Consider the following 24,913-nt stretch of genomic DNA (forward strand, 5'->3'; position numbering starts at 1 on the left):
ACATCCCGCTCGGTCTCCGGTCCCCGCGCCTCGGGTCTGGACCCCTGCGGAGCCGCGCCCGGAGCAGGCCTGGGACCCGGCCTGGGACCCCGGACACCTGCCAGCCCGTCCGGTCAGGGCGGCGCGGCTCGGAGGGCGGAGGCCGGACGGTGAAGGTCACCGCGACCCCACCGCCATGGTCCACCCCGGGAGCCGGCGGGGCGGGGGCCGTCGTCCACCCTGGGGAGCCGGCGGGCCGGGGCCGGGGTCCACCACACACCACCCACCTGCACACACGTGTGTGAGTACACACCACCACCTGCACACACGTGTGTGAGTACACACCACCACCTGCACACGTGTGTGAGTATACACCACCACCTGCACACATGGGTGTAAGCACACCCACCCTGCACAGATGTGTGTAAACACGCACATGCACTGCAACACACAGACACAAATGCACACACACAGTGGGCACACGCCATCACACAACCCTCCAGAAGCCTCCCCTCCAGCTGTCTCAGAGGTGGAGTCTGCTGGCTTCTGCCAGTTCTCATCCTTGGCGGACTTGGCAGAGACCCCCAGCAGAAGGGGAGAGAACCGGACAGCTGGTCCAGGAGGTTATCACTGGCTGGGAGCAGGGACGCAGCCCCCTGACTCCCCACTGCCACCCCCGGGGCCCGGGGAAAGGAAGGAGCCGCAAGTGCACAGAGGGCCCTGGCCCTAGGAGCCCTGAGCTCTGAGCAGTTCCTGCTAGGGAGGCTCCTGCGTTGCCCTGTTCTGGGTCACACAGAGAGGGCCAGTCAGCCTGGGGTAGGACCACATCGGCTGCAGAGGCTCAAGGTCTCCCAGTGTCCCTCCTTCAGGAGATGGGAGGCATTGTCCCTCTCAGCCTCCCCACTCACCCTTTGTGTGAGATTGTCAATATCGTAGGCCTTGTGGGGTGCTAGGCCCAGCTTGGCCCTTCCAGTGCACCCAGTCGGTCAGTCCAGGAGAGGAAGATGTCGCTTTTCTTTCTCCACTGGCCTCTCACCAGATGTGACATCCTGGCAGCAATTTCACAAAGGACCCCAGAGAAGACCCATGGCTCAGCCCAGCACTCTCCACAAGACGACTACAGCGAGCTGCCCCAGAACACAAAACGGTCTGCCCAGAGCTGGAGGGCAATCTGGGAGTGAAGCAGACAGAATCTGGGCTCCAGCCCTGGACTGCAAGGCTAATTTCATCCAGTCGGTAGCTTCACACATACCCTGAACCTGGTTGTGGTTAGGAAGAGGCAGAGGGCAGAGGTTCTCTGATGCTTCTCCAATTCTGCTTCTTCCCCGGCCCCCAACCACTCTCCTTCTATTTCTGTTGCTCTTGGTCTTTATGTCTGCCCCTCTGTTTGTCTCTGTCTGTTGGTCCTAACTTTTTTAGGCCCACCTACATAGGCTTTCTCAGCCCTGAGCTGGGGATGGGTGTCCAACCAAACCTCAGGCCTTGCTGAAGGAAACAAGCAAGGATGGTGACAGTACCGCACCTGACAGGCAGTTTTGGGAACTGTGGGGGCCTGGAGGGTAGTGCCAGCTGGTGGGAGCAGGGAACACCCCACAGCTACGCACAGAACTGCTGGCCCCTCTGGCTGGCCAGCCACCTGGACATATGCAGGAGCAGGCTCCCTGGCCTAAGAGTTCACCTGGCTGTGCAGAGGGTGGCAGGAGCTTTTAAGAAAGGCTGAGAATTGAGGAAGGGAGTCTCAGGAGCCCTGGTGAGCATCTCCCTGTCGGGCAGGGAGAAGGCAGATTATGGCTAGACAAGGAGGAAAACGTCCGGGCCCAGGTGAAGCCATTCCTCTGTTTGCCCTTTAAAGGCTCCCCTCCTCCAGACAGCTGGGAGCAGAGCTTCTGGGGTGTCCCCTGCTCCATCCCTCCCCAACTCCTCTGGAGGTCCCAGTGGAGTCCCTGCCATGGCAGCTCCTAGGTGCAGGGCACACACTGCAATCTGAACCGTGAAGCTCTTGCAGATCCTTGAAGCTGCCTTCAGCTTTGCTGTGGGATCTGGCAGAGGGAGAGGTGGGGAGGCTGTTGGGGTGAGGGGTCTCCGTTATACAACCAATCTGGCCGAAGACACTCAACCAGAAACTTCAAATGCAAGCTTAATAATTCAACACACTGAATAATTCAGTCTCCCCTACTGGCACCATCTGTGTTGGCACTTTCCTGTGAGATTCCATTATTGTCTGAAAGGTAATAACAGGTGCAAAGCAAGATGGAGAATCATCATTGCTCACCTGAGCTGGGGCAGCCGCCTGGCTCTGGACGGCTGGCAGTTAGGGGATCACCATAGCCTGTTCCCAGCCCCACCAGGTGACGCAAGTCCAGCGCTGGGCCCAGCTGGCTGGAGGTTAGTTAGCTTCTCGGAGCTTCTATGGGCTCAGGGAGCAGAGTGGAGGGGGCTGACCTGCCCACAGGGGCACCACCTGGGTCCTGTGCTCAGCAGTGCCTCAGCCATTTGGTTCTGGAATTGTCCGTAGTGGAAGCGCCGTGGCCACCACCGATGCCTGGAGACTGTGCTGCAGACTCTTCAGGCTCTGCCAAGCAGGCCTGGGGCCATTCACATCGGGATCTCCTCTGTGAGCCAGACAGACGGAGCCTGTTCCAGAAAACAGAGCATCTGGGTGTTTTCTCAAACGTGTGGTCTGGGACCTGACTCGACACCAGCAGTCTCCTCTCTCAGCCTTCCTGTGAGCAATCCCTGTGTTGCCGGAGCAGGGGAGCAAGTGTGTCTTTTAGATGTGAGGGGGGTAGGTGCTGGCCTTCAGGGCATTCTTCTCCCAGTGCCCAGGCAAGCAGAGGGCAGGGTGGGAGAGCGAGCCCAGTCTTGCCAGGGGATGCACTCCTCCCTCTCCTCTGGTGACACCCAGAGTGGGGCCATGTGACAAGCAGGTATTTCTGGAGTGTTTCCACACAGGAGGCAGGGGCAGAGTTATTTTGGCTCTGCAGCTGCACAGAATGCTCTGGAAGCCAGTGGCGCGTGGGCACAGGATACCCTGGCAGTGGCTGGCTCTCACAGGCACGTCCGTGGGTGTGGGGGCTCTCCACGTCTGGTCCCAGGATGGGGGTGTGTGTGTGAGATGCGGGATGTGTCTGGGATAGGACTTGTGGCAGGTACAGGGTGGAGGCCTTCATCTGTGCAAGCGCAGGGGACAATGCCCTGTGTCAGCTGTAGTGTCTTGGCAGTCTGAAGCCAGCTAGGCAGACTGTTAGCCTACGGGACTGAAACTACACCCCTGCATTACAAACCAGGCTTCCCTTTCCTTCCCTTTCTTCATGGAGATAAGTGTCAGAATGCCACTGCTTCAAGGGTCCTACTACACTGGAAACCAGATAGGGAGATGGAACCAGAGGGGCAGCTTCAGGAAGGCAGAGAGTCATGGTGGGCCTTCTCGGGCCACCTCACGAATAAGAGAATCATACTCACCTGCTCCCAGGAACCCCGAGGCCCACACAAATATCCCTGGGCAGCCACACCCGGGCATCGGCTGCTTTTTGTCCCTGTCCACTCCATCCCAAAGCAGGAATGATCCAGGCCTGCCCATTTATCAACTTGCTCATTTTTCCATTCACTTACACAGAGAATTGTGCATTTTCCTCCGTTAACCCATCTTTCCTGTATTCCAGTGAGCGTTAGGAGGGCTGAGGGGATAAAGGAGAGGCGGAATTTGTCCTCCTGTCAGGGGTCAGCACTCAGGACAGTAGCTTTATTCTGCTGGGAGGATGGAGCCCCAGGCCCCAGACCCCAGTTCCTGGGGAGTATTCAGAACAGGTGCAGATAGAAATGGGGCCAGGTAGGTGGAGGCAGAGGACCCTCCTCCTTTGTGAAAGAGCTGTCCAGAAGGAACATTTCAGGCTTCCAGCAGGGAAAGAAGGAATCAATCCAGATCCAGCATCAGGATTCTGCAAGGCAGCAGGCCCACGTTGCTTGTCTGTGTGGCCCATTCAGAAGACGCCAGCCCCTGAGCTGAAGGAGGGGAAGCATAGCAGGTCTCAGCAAGAACAACACTGAGGAAAAGCAGCTGAGATTCAGGTTCTGCGGACAGCTGCGAAAGACAGACAGCAAAGGCGCAGGCACCACCTGCACCTCGCCTCCTGCTGACCACCTCAGCTTGCCGCCCCTCCCCGTCCCCGTGGACTGGACCTGCACTGCTCTTGGACCCGGGCCAGCACACCGGAGTGTGTTCTTTCCCACTGTCTCAAGACTGTCAGAGAGCACGGAGCGCTGGTTTTTTGTTTGGTTGGTTTTTTTTTTGCTGACTCCTCCAGTGGGTAAAGGAGTTGTGATTACCCGAGAGCCCTGTGGAGGGCGTCTGTGCCATCTCCTCTGTGACACCCACGTGCCATTTTCTTCAGAGGGAGTATCAGGGAGTAGAATTAAGTCACATCATAAATGTATGTTTATTTTGAAAACTGTCGTTCTCTAATCTGACGCTGGCGCCGTGTTTTCTCCTCGGTGTGTGAGGGATACAGCCACAGCAGAAGGCAGTCCCGTCAGCACCTGAGCCTCCTGCCACGAGCAGCAGGCAGCTCCCCCGGCCCCGGCCACCGAGTAAATGGAACGTCTGACTCACCCATCACCATCACCACTGGCCCTCTGCTCCATGGCTTTGCCGAGATCTTAAATTACAACCTACTCTCAGTTTTTAAATTACATTTTATTTTTTCAAAATTTTATTTTTTTCCCAAATTTTGGTAATTTGTCTATTTTGAAGAACTTGTTCATCTAAGTTATGGATTTTTTTCTTTTTTTTTTCTTTTTTGCCTGGGGCCTGAGCTCAGGGGCCTGAGCAGGGTCCCTGGAAAGCTAGAGTCCTACCACTTGAGCCTCAGCACCACGTCAGGCTTTCTCTATGTATGTGGTACCAAGGAATCAAACCCTGGTCTTTGTGCGTGCTAGGCAAGCACTCTACCACTAGGCCAAACTCAAGACCCCTGGATTTTTTTCTTTTTGCCAGTCCTGGGGTTTGTACTCAGGGCTTGGGCACTGTCCTTGGGCTTTTTCCTAAAAGCTAGGGCCCTGCCACTTGAGTCACAGCACCGTTTTGTGCTTTTCTCTGTATGTGGTACCAAGGAATCAAACCTGGGTCTTTGTGTATGCAAAGCAAGCACTCTACCACTAGGCCACATTCCTGGCCACCGAATTTTTGTTAAAATATAAAGTAATTTATGTGCATTGTATTCACAAACTGAAATGTTGAATTAAAGCACTTTTGTAGGCTGGGAGCATAGCCTAGTGGTAGAGTGTTCGCCTCACATGCACATGGGTTTGAGCAAAAAGTGTCCAAGGACAGTGCCCAGGCCCTGAGTTTAAGCCCTAGGACTGGCACACACACACACACACACACACACACACACACACACACACACACACACACACACACATTTGTTGTACAACTAAGAGAAACACATATTAGTCCTTAGTGTGACTCATAGGGCTTGAACTCTGCCTGGGCGCAAGGCTGCTACCCTACCCTTGAGCCAAGCTCTACTTTCCGTTTTCTAGAGGTTAATTGGAGATAAGGGTCTCAGGTCCTTCTGTGCCCGGCCTGGCTTTGACCTTGATCGTCAGATCTCAGCCTCCGGAGTAGCGAGGATGACAGGCTGAGCCACTGCGCCCAGTTAATCTCTATTCTTTTGAAGTGTGCGTGCTTTCTTGTGATCTCTGAGCCTTCTTCCTTTTTTTCTTTTCTGTTTGTGGTTTGGGACTTGACCTCAGGGACTGGGCACTGTCTCTGAGCTTTATCTGCTCTAAGCTAGCCCTCTACCACCTGATCCATAACTCTGTTTCTAGATTTTTGAATGCTTAATTGGAAATAACCTCATGGACTTTCCTCCCTGGGCTGGCCTGAGCCACAGTCCTCAGCCTGAGTAGCAAGGGCTACACTGACACCAGGTCTGAATTCCCTATTTTTGTTCATGCTTTCTGCTTGGCTCTTGAATGGCTCCCCCTTTAGCTCATCTCTGCTGTTTGAACTTTCCATGAGAGATACTTGCAACAATAGTTTACTTTGTATCACAAACACCACCACATATCGCTTCAGCAATTACTTTCATTATGAAAAGGGCATTTATGTTTTTTTCCACAAATTCAGGTTCCGGGTGCTTGGGTCCCACCACACCCAACTGCGGTCTCCTCGGTTTTTTGTTTTTTCGCACTTTGCACCAGTTTTTTTCTCTTTCCTCTCCCTCCCTCCCTCCCTCCCTTCTTCCCTCCCTCCCCCTCCCCCCTCTCTCTCCCTCCCTCCCTCCCTTCTTCCCTCCCTCCCCCTCCCCCCCTCTCCCTTCCTCCCTCCCTCCCCTCCCCCTCCCTTCCCCCTTCTCTGTCCTGGGGCTTGAGCTCAGAGCCTAAGCATTGTCCTTGGACTTTTTTTCAAGTCTAGAGCTCTACCACTTGAGTCACAGCACCGCTTCCAGCTTTTTCTGTTCATGTGGTACCAAGGACTTGAACCCAGGTCTCCGTGCATGCTAGGGCAAGCATCTACCACTAGGCCACACTCCTGGCCCCTGGACTTGGACTCCACATCTGGCGCATTCCCCCACTGGCTGGCGCTCTACCACCTGAGCCACACCTCCAGCCTTACCTGGGGAGTTTTCTGCGCTCTCCTCCCTAGGATTTTCTCCTCCTGGAGAGATTGCTCCACCCTGACTTTGTCTCCTGCACAGCACCAGGCTGTAGGCAGCCGGGAACGCCCTGCGTGCTCTCTGGACCCCTGCTCTGTGTGGCATGTTTCTCGGGTCCAGAGTGCCTGTTTTATGGATTTTGCTGTTCCTTATTGACCTAGGAGAAAGGTCGGCTCTGTCACTTACTGAGTGTGAGAGCACTGGCTCCACCCTGCCCTGGGCAGACAGCGTCTACACTGGCTGTGGGGCCGGTGTCCATCTCTCGTGGGTGGCCTGGGGATTTTGGAACAGAGCAGGCCTGGGGCATGGAGCACAGGTGCTTTTCAGGCAGAGCTGAGAACTCTGTCAGGTTGTTGGAGCAGACAAGGGCATGCAGACCTTTTGCTCGGCTTGAGAAGAAGCCTGGCTGTCCCCGGTGCTCAGAGATCAGCCTAAAGTGCAGGGCCACAGCTTACGGGCAGCATGGCTCTGGCCTGCAGTGGACCGTCCCCATTCTCATGCAAACCTCCAGAGTGCCATGGTATCTGCGTAGGACAGAGCCTCCGAATTCCCTGGTGTCCAGGACTGGCCACACCCTGTCCTCCCTGACCTGTGGGTGTGCTTGGTGGTGTACGCGGTGGAATGGTCACTTCTCACTGCACGAGACACGGGCTGGGTCCTCTCTGAGAGTGGCTCAGAGACAAAGCCTCTCTGTGACCCTCAACATGTCTCTTCCAACTGTCGCTCTCCCCCACTGCTGGGTGGGCCTAGACCCCTAGCCCAGTGCTCTTTCCCAGGCTGCCTGATTCAGCCATCTTCTGGCCAGGATCCCGGCCTGCTGTGCGTCTTCACCACCCAGCCCCCTTCTTCCATAGTTCCTGGAATACAGCTCTCTTGCACATCAAGCCCACCTCCCTTGGGCTTGGAATACTGGTTTGGAGGCAGGAGTCCTATGAGAGAAACAGTACTTTGGTGGTAAAGGAAGCAATGAGCTCAGAGCAGAGCAAACACTACCAGATGTGGGGCCTGGAGTCCAATTTCTCACAGGTCGCTGATACACAGCATTTGTAGAACTTTTACCTAGAAATAGCTGCCAGGTCCACATCTATCACCCTATCACCCCTGTGTCAAGGACACAGGGTCACTCTGTCAGCTCACTGTGGCCGCCCCATGCGAGCTGGACTCCTTGCAGTCCCCAGTCCAAACTTGACTACTCTTCCCGAGGCCAGCAGGGACCCATTTTCTCCAAGTCTCCCAGCTAGGACCTGAAGCTTTCCATTGTCACAAGCTGGGGAGGTAAGGGGGTTCTTCTATGCCCTGCTCCCCTGGAGGTTTGTTGGCTGAGATGGTGGAAAGCCACCAGCCAGGGCTTTCCGTGGGCCTGACACCCACTCCCATTCCTCACCACTGCATGAACGTAGTCACTTTTCTCACCTTTGCTGAGGAACAAGCTAAGTACTGCAGCATGGGTCAGGGCCCTCAGGCTGGCAGTGCCGGCTGTGCTGGTGAGGAGGCCTTGCACCAGGTTGCTGGGCACCCAGCACACAGAGGGTTATCAGCCTTGTGGGAAGACGGTAGGCTGGCAGGCATCCGTCTGACCTGCACCCCAGCTGCCTTCCCAAGCATGCCCAGGACTCCAGCCTCCTAACTTGCTCCCGCTTAGCAAAGCCACAGTCCATGCTTATCTGTTCCCACGGGGAGGTGCAGGCCCAGTCTGGCCTGCTCAGGGAAGCCTCCCTGCGCCTCACATGCCCGTCAATGGGGCGATGTGAGAGGCAGACCTGGGACGAGCCACGTGCTGCAGGTGGAGTGGGAAGGACGTGTGTCTGGGGTTCACGAGCACTTGTCTGCACTGTGGGCCCATGGTGGGCCTCTCCACACCCCTGCACGGGTGTCTGAACAGCTACGCCAAGGGGCAGGTGAATGTCCCGAGGGCACTGTGGCCGGAGCCAGAGCCCAGGTTCCTTTTGGGCCTCAATCTCCTCGGGCAGGGCCTTCCTGCCGGCAGCCCTGCCCTCTTCCCGCCCAGTGACACTGCCCTCTGCACGCCTGCTGTCCACATCCTTGGCGGGGAGGATGGGTGGGGGCCCTGGTTGTCTGGGGCAGTCGTGTTGGGAGGCAGCACCTGGGGTGAGGCGCTGGAGGGCTGGGATCCACATTCAGGTCTAGGGGTTCTGGAGCCTCACTGTGCAGCAGGGCAGAGTGAAAACTGGAGAAACCTCAGGAGGGGTGACGGCCCGACCTGGCAGGGGTTCAGCAAGGGGCTGGCCCATTTCCTATCTCTGGTGGCCAGCCTGCCCTCTTCCCGACCATGAGGTTCTGCCAGCTGACGCCACAGACCCTCATCTCAGCCCTTTACTCCAGATTTGGTGGCGGGGGGAGAGGGAGGGGGGATTTAACCTCAACATATGCCTGGCAGGACGCCTGGGCCATGGTACCAGTTTCAGAGCCGGAATCCAGATGACTTTGAAGCAAAAAATCTCTGCACCTTTTTAGGTTGCTCATTATTTTTTTAAAAGAGCTGAATGCTAAAAATAGCTTTGATGCCTAACAAATAGGAGTCGTTACTCTCCAAACACAGAGGGCTGACAGAATCGGGCTGCTGCACCCCAGCCTGACCAAGGCAGGACCAGGTAAGCCGGAAGACCCTCGGCTACCAGGCAGGGTGGGGACCTGACCTATCCCACAGAACCAGGGCCCCTGAGGCACTGGAGGAATGGCTGAGTGGTGCAGAAGTCCCAGATGTGGCAGAGTTGTGGTCACAAGCATCTCTGGAGGTGGTCCCAGAAGCAAGACTAAATAGGCTCAGGGACACCCCAAGCAGAGGACAGCAGAAACTTCTGGACCCTACTGCCCTCCACAGGAATCAGGGCCACCCGGCATTGCCCCGGAAGCCTGGCACCAGGTGCCTCTGGGTTCTTAACTGGGCAGCAGACCAGATACCTAAGAGTTGTTCTCCATGCTAGCTGGGGTTGGCCCAATGCCCTGGTCCACTTGCAGGGACTGCAGCAGACCCCATAGAAGTGGAGCAGACACAGCAGGCCAGGGATAGAGCAGCTCACCAACTAGCAGCTCACCCCCACTGGGTGCCCAAGCTCGCGGCTCTCTTCTGTCTCTGCTGCCCTCAAGGGGAAGGCCGGCTGGGTTCTCAAATCGCAGCCCCCGGCCACCTGGAGGGCAGCAGTCCAGTAAGGCATCAGGTCTATCACACTCTACCAGGTACTAAGTGGAGTGGTCACCTCCACAATCCATTCTTGCTGCCCATGTATCTTTTTTCTTTTTGGCAGTCCTGGGCCTTGGACTCACTATTCTTGGCCACAGGGTGATAAATGGGGAAGGTGTTGCCTCCCAAACATGGCTAGACACAATCTGCACTTGCAGACATGCACTCGTGGTTATGACCGTGAGTGGCAGCCCCACAGGACTGTTTCTGATGCCAGCTAGAATCACAGCCTTTGTGGCCGGGTCTGGCAGAGGCCACACAGGGTCTCAAGACTGCAGAGTTGGCCTGACTTCAGGACCTGTAGGCGGCTGGCTCGTGCACAGAGGAGCCCAGGCTCCCAGACACGGAGCTCATTCGGGTAAGATGCAGTCCTGTCTCTGTGAGCGAGGCCGTGTGGAACACCACAGTGAGGCTTGCCTCATTGAAGAACTAGTTTTCAATTCCTCGGATAAAAGGCACAGCGCCTAGACCAGGCCGGCCTGTGAGGTGGGACACTGGCTGGCTCGGCACCTTCACCCCTCCAGCTCAGGACTGCCACGCAGACACCCCGAACCATGGCTGCCGTGACTGCCTGACGGACCTCACCAGCTTTTCCTGCCATTCCTCAGATACCCAGAAAGAGCCCCAACCATTAGACAAGCACGTGGGACTTGGTAGCCAGACCGTGTGCCGGGCACGCGCCTGGCTCTGACACGATGTATCCCAGCTTGGATGGACTGGTCTGTCCCTTCCCTCTAATCCCAAGCCCCAGTCAAGGGCTCTGGGGTCTCTGCCGAGCTCCTTCTTTGGAGTCATAGCCCCCTGGGGCCCCCACAAGTTACACTTGACTCTGGGAGCCCAGTCAGGGCCAGCGTCTGGGCACCTGCCTCGTAGCTCTATTTTGGCTGCAGAGTGGCCAGGGACCGAAGTTGTTGTTTTGTTTTTTGCCAGGCCTGGGGCTTGAACTAGGGCTGGGGCCCTCAATCTGAGCTCTCTAAAGGCTAGAACTCTTACCACTTGAGTCACAGCACCACTTCTGGCCTTTTCTGTGTATGTGGGCCTTCATGCATGCCAGGCAAGCACTCTACCACTAGGCCACACTCTAGGCCAGCGACCGACGTTTTACCTGCATTCATCTCCCACCTACCCACTGCAGATGACCAACCAGGTCCAGGCCATGGCCTGAGGTCACCCCGGAGGGACCCACCTGGTCAGCAGAACAAGTGTCCACTGGCAGTCCTGCCCAGCTCTGCAGGCCATGGAGTCGGGAGGGCTCCCAACTTACAGCCTCTGTAAGTTCCTACCAGAAGCTGGGGTACAGGAAGGAGGGGTGACAGATGTCACTGCTGGCCATGCTGGCCCAGGGCCCCCAGGTCCTGGTAAGGTTCAATCCATATGGGGTGAAAAATCAAGGAAGAAATGGGTTACCCCGTGCCAGACGAGAGGGGCACCCCATGCTGGAGACTGCACGAGCCATCAGAAAATAGTTTAATTATGTACAGATGATCGTCTGCTGATCACAGAGGATGTGAACACACACCGGTTCTGAGAAAGGACAGAGGAGCAGTGCAACTGACACGCGCCACCCGAGAGGTGACAGCCACCAGACGCCAAGTAAAGCACGAGCTGTGACAGCTGTGGAAGGAGCAAAAAAATCAACACTTCTCTGGGACCAAAAGAAGAACAAAACAAAAATCAGAGCTTTGGAATGCATTCTCTCCTGGGCGTAGACTGGCATCTATCCAGGACTAATGAAGGGCGGTGGGGGCAGTGGGTCCAGGCCCTGGGGCCTCCCCATGCACCACACCTGCCCCGGGCCCGTGGGTGCCTCCGACAGGCCCTCCAGCAGCCTTCGGCTCCATGCGCTGCCATCAGATCTCAGAAGAGGGGCCTGGAGCCCTGGTTCTCAAACTCAGACCAGGCGTCGTTCAGTTCCATGAAGATCATCTTGGCGTACTGCTCGTATGGCTGTCCTGTGGCCTGGGGGGACGGGTCTGGAATGACCACCCGGCCTGCCTTCTTCCCCACACGGGCAGGGTAGGCAGGGCCCACCCAGTGCCACACAGCACAGCTGCAGCTCGGGGCAGGTGCGAGCCATCAAAGCACACTCACCTTGTCCGGGTGCACAACCAGCACTGCACGGCGGTACTGCTTCTTCACTTGCTCCGGGGTCACCAGGTCGGCCATGCTCACGGGCGTCCAGCGGCTCTCCCCGTCCCACAGCACCGTGTGCAGCGTGGACAGCAGCGCACGCACGTTCCTTTCCTTGCCCTCAATCCAGTCCAGGAGCTGCGAAGACACCAGCACACTGAGCAGGGGCTGCAGGGAGCTGATTTGGGATGCCCCTCCCCACCGTGTGCGAGAGACCAGGGCAGGCAGCAGAAGAGGCAGCACAAAGGAGGGGCGGCTGCTGCTGGACGGGGCGGCTGCCTGGCCACCCCTTGCAGACCCCGCGAGCCGACTTCCAAGAAGCCTTTGGGGCACTGACCTGGCTAGCACCTTCTTGCCCACTTCCTGGGGAATATAGGCACTCTTCAGCCCCTCCTCACCACCCAGGAGGTTCCAGACCCGGTGGCTCAGCAGAGCATCCTAGGGACAGAGGCACTCAGCCCAACGGAGAGGCCTCAAACCCAAGTCCGTCCCAGGGCTCAGGCTCCAGAGAGGAAGCCTGTCCCTCAACATGGCTACACTGGGACCTGCAGAGCCGACTGTCCACCTGCACCCACAGGGACCGCCCGACACCCCCACCAACCCCACCGCCAGTGGCCTGAACCCCAACAGAAGCCGCTGTCCCCTCCAGCAGGCCAGCTCCTTGGCTCTGATGAGCACTGGTCTGACCCTGGCTCTCTTGCCAGCTCGGGGCAAAGATGGGTTTCCATATCCTTGTCCATCTCTGATCACCCAGCACCCAAGAGCTGTGCTGAGGCACAAAGCGAGTCTGCGGAGGCCAGGTGTCCCGGAGCACAGCCACAGGAGCGGCGACTGCCCCTCTGGCCTCGGGCCCCGGTGAGCTTGCAGGCTTCAGGCTAGAGCCCTGCCCCACCTTCAGCTTGAGGGGGTCTGTATCTCTGGCGAGGTCCTGCTTCCGCATCTCTGCCATGGTCCTTGGACCCTTCCTGTCAGACTTGGAAAAGCCCTGACTAGGCAGCAGGTCTTCAAAATCATTCTCCGAGACCTTCGGCTTTTGAGCTGGAAAACAACAGACACTACTTAGAGAGATGTCTTTCTTCATCTCTATGAAGGAAGACACAATCTAGGTCGTCTTCTAAAGGCGGTGGAGGAGTTGTCTTAAGAGGGGGAGGGATGCTCAGGAAGGCCTCCAGAAGACACAACAGACACCTGGAAACCCACTCCCCCACCAGGGGCCTCGGTGGGCCCTGAAGGAGAAGGCTGCTGTGACCTGCTCTCCCAGGGCTGGGCTCCATCTGGATGGACCATGCACACCAGTGGGCAGATGCGAGACTCACCAAAGCTGGGTGCCCGGACACCCCTCTCCTCTCGGCCCCCAATCACACTGTAGGTGGGAGGGTAGTGAGTCTTTGGCTGTGTGCCAGTTTTGGGGGGCGGCTTGGTTTGTGAGGTCCATGAAGTGCCCTGGGCTGTTGGCCGACTTGTCTGCCAGGAGCTGCCACCCTTAGGGGAGGGGGCCGACTTGAGATTGAAGCCCCTAGTTGTGAATCCGGAAGAGGAGCCTGTGAGGAGACGGTGAGACAGTTGGCAAAGCTTATGAACAAGGGACCAGGCTGCTGTTGTCACTGCCCCACCTCACCCGACACGGAAGAGCACCGAGTGATGAGCTATCGGTCACCTACCCGTCACCCACCAGCCACCTCGGAAGGACAGGCAGGCACAGGCCCCCCACACCAGAACACCTACACCCTCGGAAGCCCGGTGCTTCCTCTTGGGTGCTACTTATTCAAGTCCCTCAAACGAGCCACAGTGCCACTCCAGTTTTCCAGTCCCCATGGCACTTTTCTTTTTTTCCAGTCCTGGGCTTGAACTCAGGGCCTGAGCACTGTCCTTGGACTTTCTCAAGGCTAGTACTCCACCACTTGAGCCACATCACCACTTTGGCCTTTTTCTATGTATGGGGTACCAAGGAATTGAACCCGGGTCTTTATGCCTGCTAGGCAAGCACTCTACCATTAGGCCAAACTCCCGGCCCCAGGCAATGGTACTTGAAAGTGGGCAGAACTATGAGAGATGTTTGTGTGTTGCCCTTGTATTGTGTTGACCTTGCATCCTTGGTTAACAACAGATCTAAAGACTTCTGCAGAGCCCTTCATGCCATGTGCAAAAAGCCATTTTATTTGTTCCTTCCCAGTATTTAACTTTCCTTGCCCAGCAGCAGAAGCTGGGTCTTCCAGTAAGTGGGATTGGTAGGAGGACATTCAGCTTTATTCTCACGTCAGTGATTTCTGTCCTGTGCCTGCTCTGGTGGGCCCTCCCCCTTCCATTGGCAGAGGGCTGTGATACACGCTGGGCTTTGCTGGATACCTACTCTGCCCCATGTTGATAACCACATGAGTGTGCCGTCCGGGTTACATGGAGACTCATTCATTGATCTGGAGTGCTGAACCAGTCTTGTACTCCTAGAGTAACCCCTATGGGAGCAGTGTAGCTATTTTTACATTGTGCGTGTCTGTGTGATTCAAGGACAGCCTGTGGCTTCTGCCTGTTGTTTCTGTTGGACTTGGCATTGGTGCTTTGTCAAATCAACAGGAAACTGTGTCTTCTTCAGATTCCCCATAGATGGTGAGCAACTGGCACTCTCCAAATGTCTGGTAAACTCCTCAGTGAATACAGCGGGGTCTGGAGACTTTCCTTCTCCTCTGGGGCTTTTTACTGTGATTTCATTTTCTTTACAGTGACAGCTCCAATTCTCAGCTTTACACGGCGTGTCCCATGGTGCCTGGCTGTGCTCCAAGTGGCCGACGTGCAAAGTACTGGCTTCCTGGCACTAGCGATCTGTACTCTCTCCTTTTTCATTTTTTTCTTTTGCCAGTTCCTGGGGCTTGAACGCAGAGCCTGAGCACTGTCCTTGGGCTTTCTCAAGCCTAGGGCTCTACCACTTCTGGCTTTTCTTTTCCACGTATGTGGTATCAAGGAATTGAACCAGGGTCTCTGTGTATGCTAGGCGAGCACTCTAAATGTGCTCTCTCCTTTTTCTGTCAAGTCTTAGAAACTGGCCCATTGTATCAATCTTTGCAAAGAATGAGCTTTCTGTTTCACTGATTTAACAAGAATACATTCCCTTCCTTTTGCTTGTTTTGGGTTTACTTGGCTCTTTTTCAAACTTAAGGTGAGAGTATGCTGGATTTTATTTCCACTCAGCCCCATGCGTTGCTCTGCTTCCCTGGCTCCCGCCACCACTCAGCGCCTAGTCCTCTCACAGTGAAGAGGTCCTGCAACTTCACCACCACTTATTTCTGGTTTGATTCCACAATGGCCAAAAAGCATGCTGTGATTCCATTTTTTTTTTTTTGTCCTGGTGGGGGCTATAGAGAGGACCTGTGAGGCCTGTGATAGCCACGATGATTTTGCTATGAGTGGTGCGTGCTGCCGGCACTACCCATGGCTGAGGCTTACTGTCAGGTCTGAGCTGCATCAGCCTTGCTTTCCTCTCAGGGATGTTGTTTTCCAGGGGCCATGAGAGAGGATCCTGGGCTGGCTCTGTCTAAAACAGATGACCTGGTCCGAAGAGGTCACCCAACAACCCTCAGAAGGAAAAAAAATCTCTCCATGGGGAGGCCATAGCAGCCCCACCGGGCTCAGACACACTGCCTCGTGCCACACAGGGAAGGGAAGAGATAGGCAGAAGCTCTTAGAGAAGTCCTAGAAAACAGCCACCTGAAAAACCAGGGGCCATTACAAACACAGGGCGCAGCTGAACAACACGAGCTCAGGGGGAGAAACAAGACAAGGGAGGACAAAGCAAGATCGAGGAGGAGGAAGTGAAGGAGGAGGGAAAAGAACTGAGAGGAGCAAGAGGAGAAGAGATGGGGCAGGGGCCAGCACTGAAGAACCGGGCATTTAAACGGATCAAAAAACAAGACATCATGTTTTCTCAGAGGCAGGGCATCAGGTGGCCAGTGTAGAAGCAGCAGGGAAAGCAGAGCCCACAACCCACCACGATACAGGGGAAAGGCGGAAAGGCTATGACACCGTCAGCAGCCAGAGCAATGGAGTCACTAGCAACACACACCTAAAGACATCAGATGCTCCACGGCAGACAGGGGAAGGAGCGGGTGAGAGGCACAAGAGGAACCTGGGAAATACTTTGCAGCCATTCATCACCTAGGCCTGATAATGTCCAAAGGGAAACCAAAAGCAGGATCAAATCTGCCTCCGTTTGTATTGCCTCCTTTGCTTTGAGCCATTCTTTCTTGCAGCTTCCTTGGATTTCAAGAGGGGCAGGACAAATGGACAAACACTTCCTGACAAGAACTGAGGCAGTACTGCCCAGGCAGCAGACAATGACCAACCTGAGCATACCTATGATCCCAAATGCCCAGATGTACGTCGCCCTCTTCTCCATCCAATTCTCTATTTACCTAAGGCTTACATCTAGCAAGTGCTCACCCTCCCTGCACAGCATGGCTGTGTGGACTTCTCACCCTCCTGTTGCTGTCTTTGGGGTGCGTGGCCAGCCTTGAGTTAGGCTCCATAGCAGGGCACACCCTCCTTTCTTTGAGGCTCCGGGGAGCCACATCCAGAGTCAACCCTGAGGTGTGGCCAGGCCCAAGGCAGGCAAGAATACTAATGGTAGCGTCTAGAAGCCAGGCAGAGCCTGACCAGAACCTAGGGTAGACCCCGGGCTCTTGGTGTGGGCTCTGACTCCTCAGTGCCCTATGGTCCTATCGAGAGAGGCCCATGCACCACACAGCCATGAGTCCAGCTAGCACCAGACAGGGAGGGTCTAGGTGCCAGGCACTGGGGTCCCAGGACACACAGCTCCCCCCACCCTTAGCATCACCCAGTACATACCAGAGCCCAGGTCACCAAGGTCAGCAAATGGGTCCAGACTCTGAGGCCTGGTCTGGCTGGGTTGGGGGCCAAGAGGGGCCTGCTGACCCCCAGAAGATAAGAGGGAACCTAGGAAAGGGACAGAGAATTAGACTGGTACCACTAGTGGTGAAATATGACCTCCAGAGCTTCTGCTCCCTCTGCTACCACAGACCTTACTCTGGGTCCAGCTGCCGTCCACATGGCCTTGGTGGCAACCAGCAATACACACTCAGCACACACTTGACACACATCCAGCACATACCCAGAGCTCAGCTGAGCACGTGTCTCCAGTGCCTAGACTGTTGCTCATAGGAAATAACTGAAAACCAAAAAAGGTCCATTCTACGCTGCTCTGCTTTTCTAGTACCACTTGCTGATATGAATCTAAACTGTGAATGTTCTTGATTATATTGCTCACCATAGTGTATAGCTGAGAATATCAATTATAAAACTGTAAAATAGTTAAATTGTTACTGTAGCTACTTGATGAAACATAGTTGTCCAGCATGGAGACGGCATACTCACCATCACAACTCCACTTCAAAGGCGGAGTTTGGGAAGATCATCGTTTGATCTGCCTGGGCAAAAGTTAACAAGACCTCAGCTCCACCAACCATCCCTAATATATAATACCAGATATATAGGAAATGGATTCATATATATAATCCCAGCTATGTAGGAGGTATAAGTGGGAGGACTGGCCGAGGGCAGCCCCAGACACACAAAGATCTTACTTTAAAAATAATGCTTGGGGTAGGCCCCGAATTCAAATCCCAGTACTACTAAAAAAAAAAAGACATAATAGCTACTTGTACCTACAGAGCTCTCAGGAAACAACAAAAAGAATAAAACAGAATTTTGAAAAGAAATACAAGTAACTGGGGCCAGGAGTTTAGCCTAGTGGTAGAGTGCCTGCCTAGCATGCACAAAGACCCAGGTTCGATTCCTCGGTATCACATACATAGAAAAAGCCAGAAGTGGTGCTGTGGCTCAAGTGGTAGAGTCTTGAGAAAGCCCAAGGACAGTGCTCAGGCCCTGAGTTCAACTCCCAAGACTGGCAAAAAAGAAAAAAAAATAACTAAAAAGGTCACAGTCAACTGTAACTGTAATAAAGAAACACAAATTAGAAGTGCTGATGAGCTAGTAAATGAATACAATGTTTAAAAAGTTATCAGCCAGTCTTGGTGAAAACAAAGGACAGGAATTGCTTCTGCGCAAATAGTTAAGAACATTGTACCCACAGGGACAAATGTCCCAAAGCCCTGTCAAGAGGGCTGTGCTGGGCCAGAATATGCCAGCAGGGTGAGGATTACAGATGCACGGAAAACGACGCATGTTCACAAATGTGAACCCTTCCCTCAGATTCCTGTCCCTGATGGTCACAGCACACAGGGGACACAACCTGACCATCCAGGTGTCCTCTGGAAATGCAGAGCAGCCATGGGTCACTGAAAAACAGGGAGGTGCGGTTGTGGGCCAATGGGAGCAGATGCAGAACTGTTTCCAAGTACATCCAACTGAAGGAGCCCAAGGTGTCACTCCTCCGAACAGCGATGAGCTGTTCACCAAATGAATACTGGAGACAGCAACTTTTTTGGGGGTGGGAAGGGTGACCACATGCAGTCATTATAACCCATGTGTATCATGTAAAAATGGACCTGGGGAAACGGGAAATAACAACAGTGGAAGTGCTGACATCGTCAAGATGCATTACACTAATAACCTGATTTGCTGAACTGTGACCTTTTTGTACAGCTACTTGGTAATGCATTCCGAGAGAGAAAGGGCCTTGCCAGCAGGGGCCATGGCACTGAATGCAGTGCCTATTCTCCAGTCAAACAAGACAGAACACCAGAGCCACCCCAAGCCACCTCAGGCTGGCAGACATGCAGGAACCCATGAGCAGGCCCAGCAGCCCTGCTTGTCCTTTTGGGAGGCACAGTGACCTCACATAAATGGGCACAGTAGGTGCCTGACTGGGAATCCAGCTTCTAGCGGGAAGGGGTCATACCTTCTGGAGCAGGTGTAGGGCTTGGCCTCGGCACAGTAGCCTCTGCCCATGTCTCCCACCCTCCCAGCAGGTCCGGGTGGCTGGAGGAGGCTGTCACCTTGCTAGGCTCCGATGGACGATCCCCTGCAAGGAACCAGAGGAGAGTAGGGTGTGGTGACTCTGCCAGCTGATCACCCAGGTCCTCCTCCTCTTCTGCACGAGCAGGAGGCAAATTCCAGAGAATATACACCCCGAGGAACCCTGAGGGGCCCCGCTGGGCTGTTGTGTATACTCCAGAGTTGAGAGCTAGAGCTGAAACTGACCAAGAGGAGGTATGGAGTCAGAATGTGGCCCTGTCACAGGGCAGTGTGGGGAAGGCAGCCCTCTTCCCTGCAGTCTCTCAGTGCACCCCAGGAATGAGGACCTGACTGTGCTCCCCTCTTCCTGGGATACTGAGAGAGAGAGGCTGTGAACCCGTGCTGGCCAACAAGCCACCCCTGGTGGTCTGTCCATCACCCTGAGGACATACCCTGAGATGCTGCACTGCGCTCAGAAGAACAATACTCACTCCTTACAGTTGGGGTCGTTCACCTGTCTACACAGGCCTGGCCTGCTGCACCTGGTCCTGGCCTTCCCCCCATAGACACTCCAGGCTTTAGCCTCAGCCCTCCTTGCTCCCTCTTCACAGCGTCCTTTGACCTTGCATCCTCCTCTCCCAGCCCCCCCCACACCCCACCAAAGCTTCAGGCAGAGGTGACTATCTCTGCTTGTAGAGATGCACAGCCTAAGGCCTGGGACTGACAATGGCACCAATAGAGCCAGAACCTGTTCCAGGTCTGAATACACAGCTCAGGTACCAGAGTCCTAATCTCCACTGCCCCAGACTTGGGAAAGCCCCGAGAGGCCCTGGCCCTGGCTGTTCCCTGGAGCTGGCCCTCCCTGTCCTCCACTCAAGCTGTGGTCTCCACGGGGCTGTCTGAATCGGGAACTCCTGAGTGACACTCACCCACGTGCAGGAAGGCGGTGCTGCAGGCTGGGGGTGGGGCGCTGTGCGTGGAGGGAAAAGCAGGCAAGGCCGAGGACACTGTGGAGTCAGAGCTGAGAAAGTTGCCGAAGGGATCAGGCTTGGAACAGGGCTGGGTGTTGGAGATGGATGACAACGCAAGTGGGTCAAATGGGTCAGCTAGGAGACAGACAGGGAAGCGTTAGGCATGGCCTGTGCTCTGGGGGGCCTAGCTTCCCTGCTCTCAGGCGTCTGCCCTTCACGGGAATGTGGCCTCCACTAGATGCACCGAGGCCACCAAGCTGCCCTCAAAGGAGCACAAGGCCCTCTTGACTCCTGGCAGCTTGACAACCATCCCATAGACACAGCAACACCCACCAGGGTGCAACTGGTTCCTGGCTCGTGAGTTTGGGGATCTGCAGGGACTGGGGTAGGTACAACCTCTCACGGGGCCTAGGTGACAGCCACTGTCCCTGTGCTACCTCAACTCATATTGCAGAACCGAAGTGCATACCAGTGGCTGGGGCCCCTCCTTGTGGGGTGCTCTGCGCACTCAGGGGAGGAACTGGGCTTGCCAGGAGCAGGGGGGCCTCACTGTCAAGAAGGTCACCTGGTGACCCTGCTGGGGCAGATTCAGGTGGCCCAAGGAGGCAGCTCAGTAGTTCAGCATTGGTGGAGGGGGCCCCACAGGCCTGCAAGGGGCTCGCAGGCCCAGGGTCCGCCTCAGAGTGTAGCCCCAAGAGGTCGATGCCCTCTTCTTGTGGCTCAGACTTCTGTGGCCTGGCTGCTGTGGCTGCCTCAAATATCAAGTCTTGATGCCCGGCCCCAGCTGCTGGGTCTGGAATGTCCTTGCCAGCCCTTGGCTGCCTGTCACCACAAGGGAACGAGGGCTCCTCCTCCTCATCTGATGCTTCACTTCCATCTCTGTCTAGAATCAGGGCAGCGTGACTCTCCTTAGGAGAGGTATTTTCTGCACCCGTCTCTGGTTCTTTCTCTTCTGTAAAAGAAAACAGAACCTTAGGTCAGCAGATAGCTCTACAACTTGTGTGGCTAACAGAGGATGCCTCCCTCAGTAAAGTTCAGGCAGTGGCCATGTGGTCAGTACCAGGGTTCCCACGTCCACCCCACAGCCAACCCTCACTGCCCTGGCCCAGCACCACTCAGCCTCAGCCAACCACAGAGGTGTCCCAGGCCCAGAGCTGTCCGGCAGCCTTCTGCAGGCCCAGCCTGCAGCACCACAGGAGCATCTGGGTGGGGGCACCTGCAGAACTCACTCTCCCTGGGTCCCCTGGGTGCCAGGTCGAGCCCTGGGGGTGAGAGGTGCGACCCAACCATGGGGTCCAGGTACAGAGCGGAGGCCTGAAGGTGACAGTGCCAGGAAAGGACAGGCCTGACCCCTGCCCTCGCAACCTGCTCATCCTGCTCAGGTCCTTCCTCGCACCTTCAAGAATCCCGAGGGTCTGTTAACAAAAGCACCTGTCTATGGAGGGCCTTGACGGTAAATGGTTTCAGTCATGAGCTGGATGTGCTACTTATTTTTCCCACCCTTAAATAAAAAGCCATCGTGTGAGGTCTGAAATGTGTGCTTTTGTTTTGGTGCCAGTAATGGAGACTGCACTCAAGGACTGAATGCCATCTTGAGCTTTTTCCTCTCAAGGTGATACCCTACCACTTGAGCCAATATTGGATTTTTGGTGGCTAAATGGAGGTAAGAGTCTCACAGACTTCTTGCCTGGGCTAGCTTTACACAAGAGGTGCTGGGCTCTGCAGCCTTTCTGACATAGCCGCAGCTCTGCCCAGGTCTTCCACGACAGACTTGCACACACTTGGCATGTGACTGCACCCAGGAGCCCATATCTGTGTAGCAGACAGGGCTGGCTGCCACGAGCAGCTGGTGGTGACCAGAGCTCCGGCTGTAGCCTGTGTCTACCTTGCCAGTCCAGCGTGTGGAGAAAGTGGTTGGCGTCTGTGCTGCTGCTCTGTGGAGAGTCCGACTCTGTGCCCCCCGCCTCTGGAGACTGCGTCTCAGCGTCGTACTGCGCTGTGGAACCCGGCTGTCTGGGGAGCTCCGGCTTCCCTGCCAGGAGAAGGGCTGGTATCAGGCCACTTGTGCCACTGCCAAAACCCTGGACAAAGCCCAGAGTGGAGGGAGCAGGTGGGCCAGGCCACAGAGGTCCCACGGCCACATGAGGACAAAAGCCAAGTACAAGTGGGTACACCACTCCCATCCTGTGTTAGGCCACAGAAGCACACACACAGGCACATTTATACACACATGCACACACCACCCACATAAGCATACACACACACACACTAGCTCAAGGCTAGTGCTCTACCAATTGAGCCATAGCTCCACTTCTGGCTTTTTGGTGGTTAATGGGAGACAAGAATCTCATGGATTTTTCTGCTGGGCTGGCTCTGAACTGTGATTTTCAGATCCCTGCCCACCTCCTGAGTACTAGGATAAGAGGTGAATGGTCACATTTAAATGTCATGTATCTAGAATACAGGCCTTGAGTACTAGGATGATAGGTGATTGGTCACATTTAAATGTCGTGTATCTACAATACAGGCCTCAAGTACTAGGACGATAGGTGAATGGTCACATTTAAATGTCGTGTATCTAGAATACAGGCCTTAAGTACTAGGATGACAGGTGAATGGTCACATTTAAATGTCGTGTATCTAGAATACAGGCCTCGAGTACTAGGATGACAGGTGAATGGTCACATTTAAATGTCATGTATCTAGAATACAGGCCTGAAGTATTAGGATGACAGGTGAATGGTCACATTTAAATGTCGTGTATCTAGAATACAGGCCTCAAGTACTAGGATGATAGGTGAATGGTCACATTTAAATGTCGTGTATCTAGAATACAGGCCTCAAGTACTAGGACGATAGGTGAATGGTCACATTTAAATGTCATGTATCTAGAATACAGGCTTTGAGTACTAGGACGATAGGTGAATGGTCACATTTAAATGTCGTGTATCTAGAATACAGGCCTCAAGTATTAGGACCATAGGTGAATGGTCACATTTAAATGTCATGTATCTAGAATACAGGCCTGAAGTATTAGGATGACAGGTGAATGGTCACATTTAAATGTCGTGTATCTAGAATACAGGCCTCAAGTACTAGGACGATAGGTGAATGGTCACATTTAAATGTCGTGTATTTAGAATACAGGCCTCAAGTATTAGGACCATAGGTGAATGGTCACATTTAAATGTCATGTATCTAGAATACAGGCCTCGAGTACTAGGACGATAGGTGAATGGTCACATTTAAATGTCGTGTATCTAGAATACAGGCCTCAAGTACTAGGACGATAGGTGAATGGTCACATTTAAATGTCGTGTATCTAGAATACAGGCTTTGAGTACTAGGATGATAGGTTAATGGTCACATTTAAATGTCGTGTATCTAGAATACAGGCCTCAAGTACTAGGATGGTAGGTGAATGGTCACATTTAAATGTCATGAATCTAGAATACAGGCTTCGAGTACTAGGATGATAGGTGAATGGTCACATTTAAATGTTGTGTATCTAGAATACAGGCCTCAAGTATTAGGATGACAGGTGAATGGTCACATTTAAATGTCGTGTATCTAGAATACAGGCCTCAAGTACTAGGATGACAGGTGAATGGTCACATTTAAATGTCGTGTATCTAGAATACAGGCCTCAAGTATTAGGATGACAGGTGAATGGTCACATTTAAATGTCGTGTATCTAGAATACAGGCCTCAAGTACTAGGATGACAGGTGAATGGTCACATTTAAATGTCGTGTATCTAGAATACAGGCCTCAAGTATTAGGATGACAGGTGAATGGTCACATTTAAATGTCGTGTATCTAGAATACAGGCCTCAAGTACTAGGATGACAGGTGAATGGTCACATTTAAATGTCGTGTATCTAGAATACAGGCCTCAAGTATTAGGATGACAGGTGAATGGTCACATTTAAATGTCATGTATCTAGAATACAGGCCTCAAGTACTAGGATGGTAGGTGAATGGTCACATTTAAATGTCATGAATCTAGAATACAGGCTTCGAGTACTAGGATGATAGGTGAATGGTCACATTTAAATGTCGTGTATCTAGAATACAGGCCTCAAGTACTAGGATGACAGGTGAATGGTCACATTTAAATGTCGTGTATCTAGAATACAGGCCTCAAGTACTAGGATGATAGGTGAATGGTCACATTTAAATGTCATGTATCTAGAATACAGGCCTCAAGTATTAGGATGACAGGTGAATGGTCACATTTAAATGTCGTGTATCTAGAATACAGGCCTCAAGTACTAGGATGACAGGTGAATGGTCACATTTAAATGTCGTGTATCTAGAATACAGGCCTCAAGTATTAGGATGACAGGTGAATGGTCACATTTAAATGTCGTGTATCTAGAATACAGGCCTCAAGTACTAGGATGATAGGTGAATGGTCACATTTAAATGTCATGTATCTAGAATCAGGCCTGAAGTATTAGGATGACAGGTGAATGGTCACATTTAAATGTCGTGTATCTAGAATACAGGCTTTGAGTACTAGGACGATAGGTGCATGGTCACATTTAAATGTCGTGTATCTAGAATACAGGCCTCGAGTACTAGGAGGATAGGTGAATGGTCACATTTAAATGTCGTGTATCTAGAATACAGGCCTTGAATACTAGGACGATAGGCGAATGGTCACATTTAAATGTCGTGTATCTAGAATATAGGCCTTGAGTCTGCAAATACATAAACAGCCCCAAAGGGATTCTTCCTGGACACCACAGCCCTAGCCCCACAGTAACACCAAACGCACAGACCCCCCAAGGGCTCACACATCCATAAAGAACCCTGCCTCCATCTAGGGACTGGGGCCCAGCAAAGCCAAGAGAATGGATTTCCCAGCTTGGCTCCTATATGGGGTGGAGCCTGCAATGGGCCGGAGTGGCCAGGTTGTGGGAGGGACTTGTGTGAGGCCCAGGTGGGCAGGTGGAATGGGGCTTGAACCACCGCAAGCAGGGCTCAGGATCATGGTACTAAAGGCCTCCTTTCCTTGGTACCACTGCTACACCTTTATCAGTT

The 24,913-nt window shown here is 54.0% G+C and overlaps 1 protein-coding gene across 2 annotated transcripts in view; it reads right to left on the reverse strand.

Annotated features, from left to right (window-relative positions):
- Positions 1-11,289: 11,289 nt before the first annotated feature.
- The window catches only part of Gak (cyclin G associated kinase), a 48,420-nt gene continuing 34,796 nt past the window's right edge, over positions 11,290-24,913 (reverse strand). Inside the window, exons 20-28 of one of the 2 annotated variants that reach the window (XM_090343945.1) lie at positions 21,751-21,897; positions 20,335-20,817; positions 19,824-20,000; positions 18,839-18,961; positions 16,807-16,914; positions 13,287-13,511; positions 12,863-13,008; positions 11,932-12,108; positions 11,290-11,799 (exon numbers count right to left, since the gene is read on the reverse strand). In XM_090343945.1, coding sequence (XP_090200071.1) covers positions 11,698-11,799; positions 11,932-12,108; positions 12,863-13,008; positions 13,287-13,511; positions 16,807-16,914; positions 18,839-18,961; positions 19,824-20,000; positions 20,335-20,817; positions 21,751-21,897 — 1,688 coding nt within the window. In that variant the 3' untranslated portion in view covers positions 11,290-11,697. Of the gene's footprint in view, positions 11,800-11,931; positions 12,109-12,862; positions 13,009-13,286; positions 13,512-16,806; positions 16,915-17,352; positions 17,406-18,838; positions 18,962-19,823; positions 20,001-20,334; positions 20,818-21,750; positions 21,898-24,913 lie in introns of those variants that run through there. The other variant, XM_090343944.1, reaches the window with a different exon arrangement.

This window comes from Megascapheus bottae, chromosome 13 (genome assembly GCF_031878675.1).
Source record: "Megascapheus bottae isolate mThoBot1 chromosome 13, mThoBot2.hap1, whole genome shotgun sequence".
Taxonomy (NCBI): domain Eukaryota; kingdom Metazoa; phylum Chordata; class Mammalia; order Rodentia; family Geomyidae; genus Megascapheus; species Megascapheus bottae.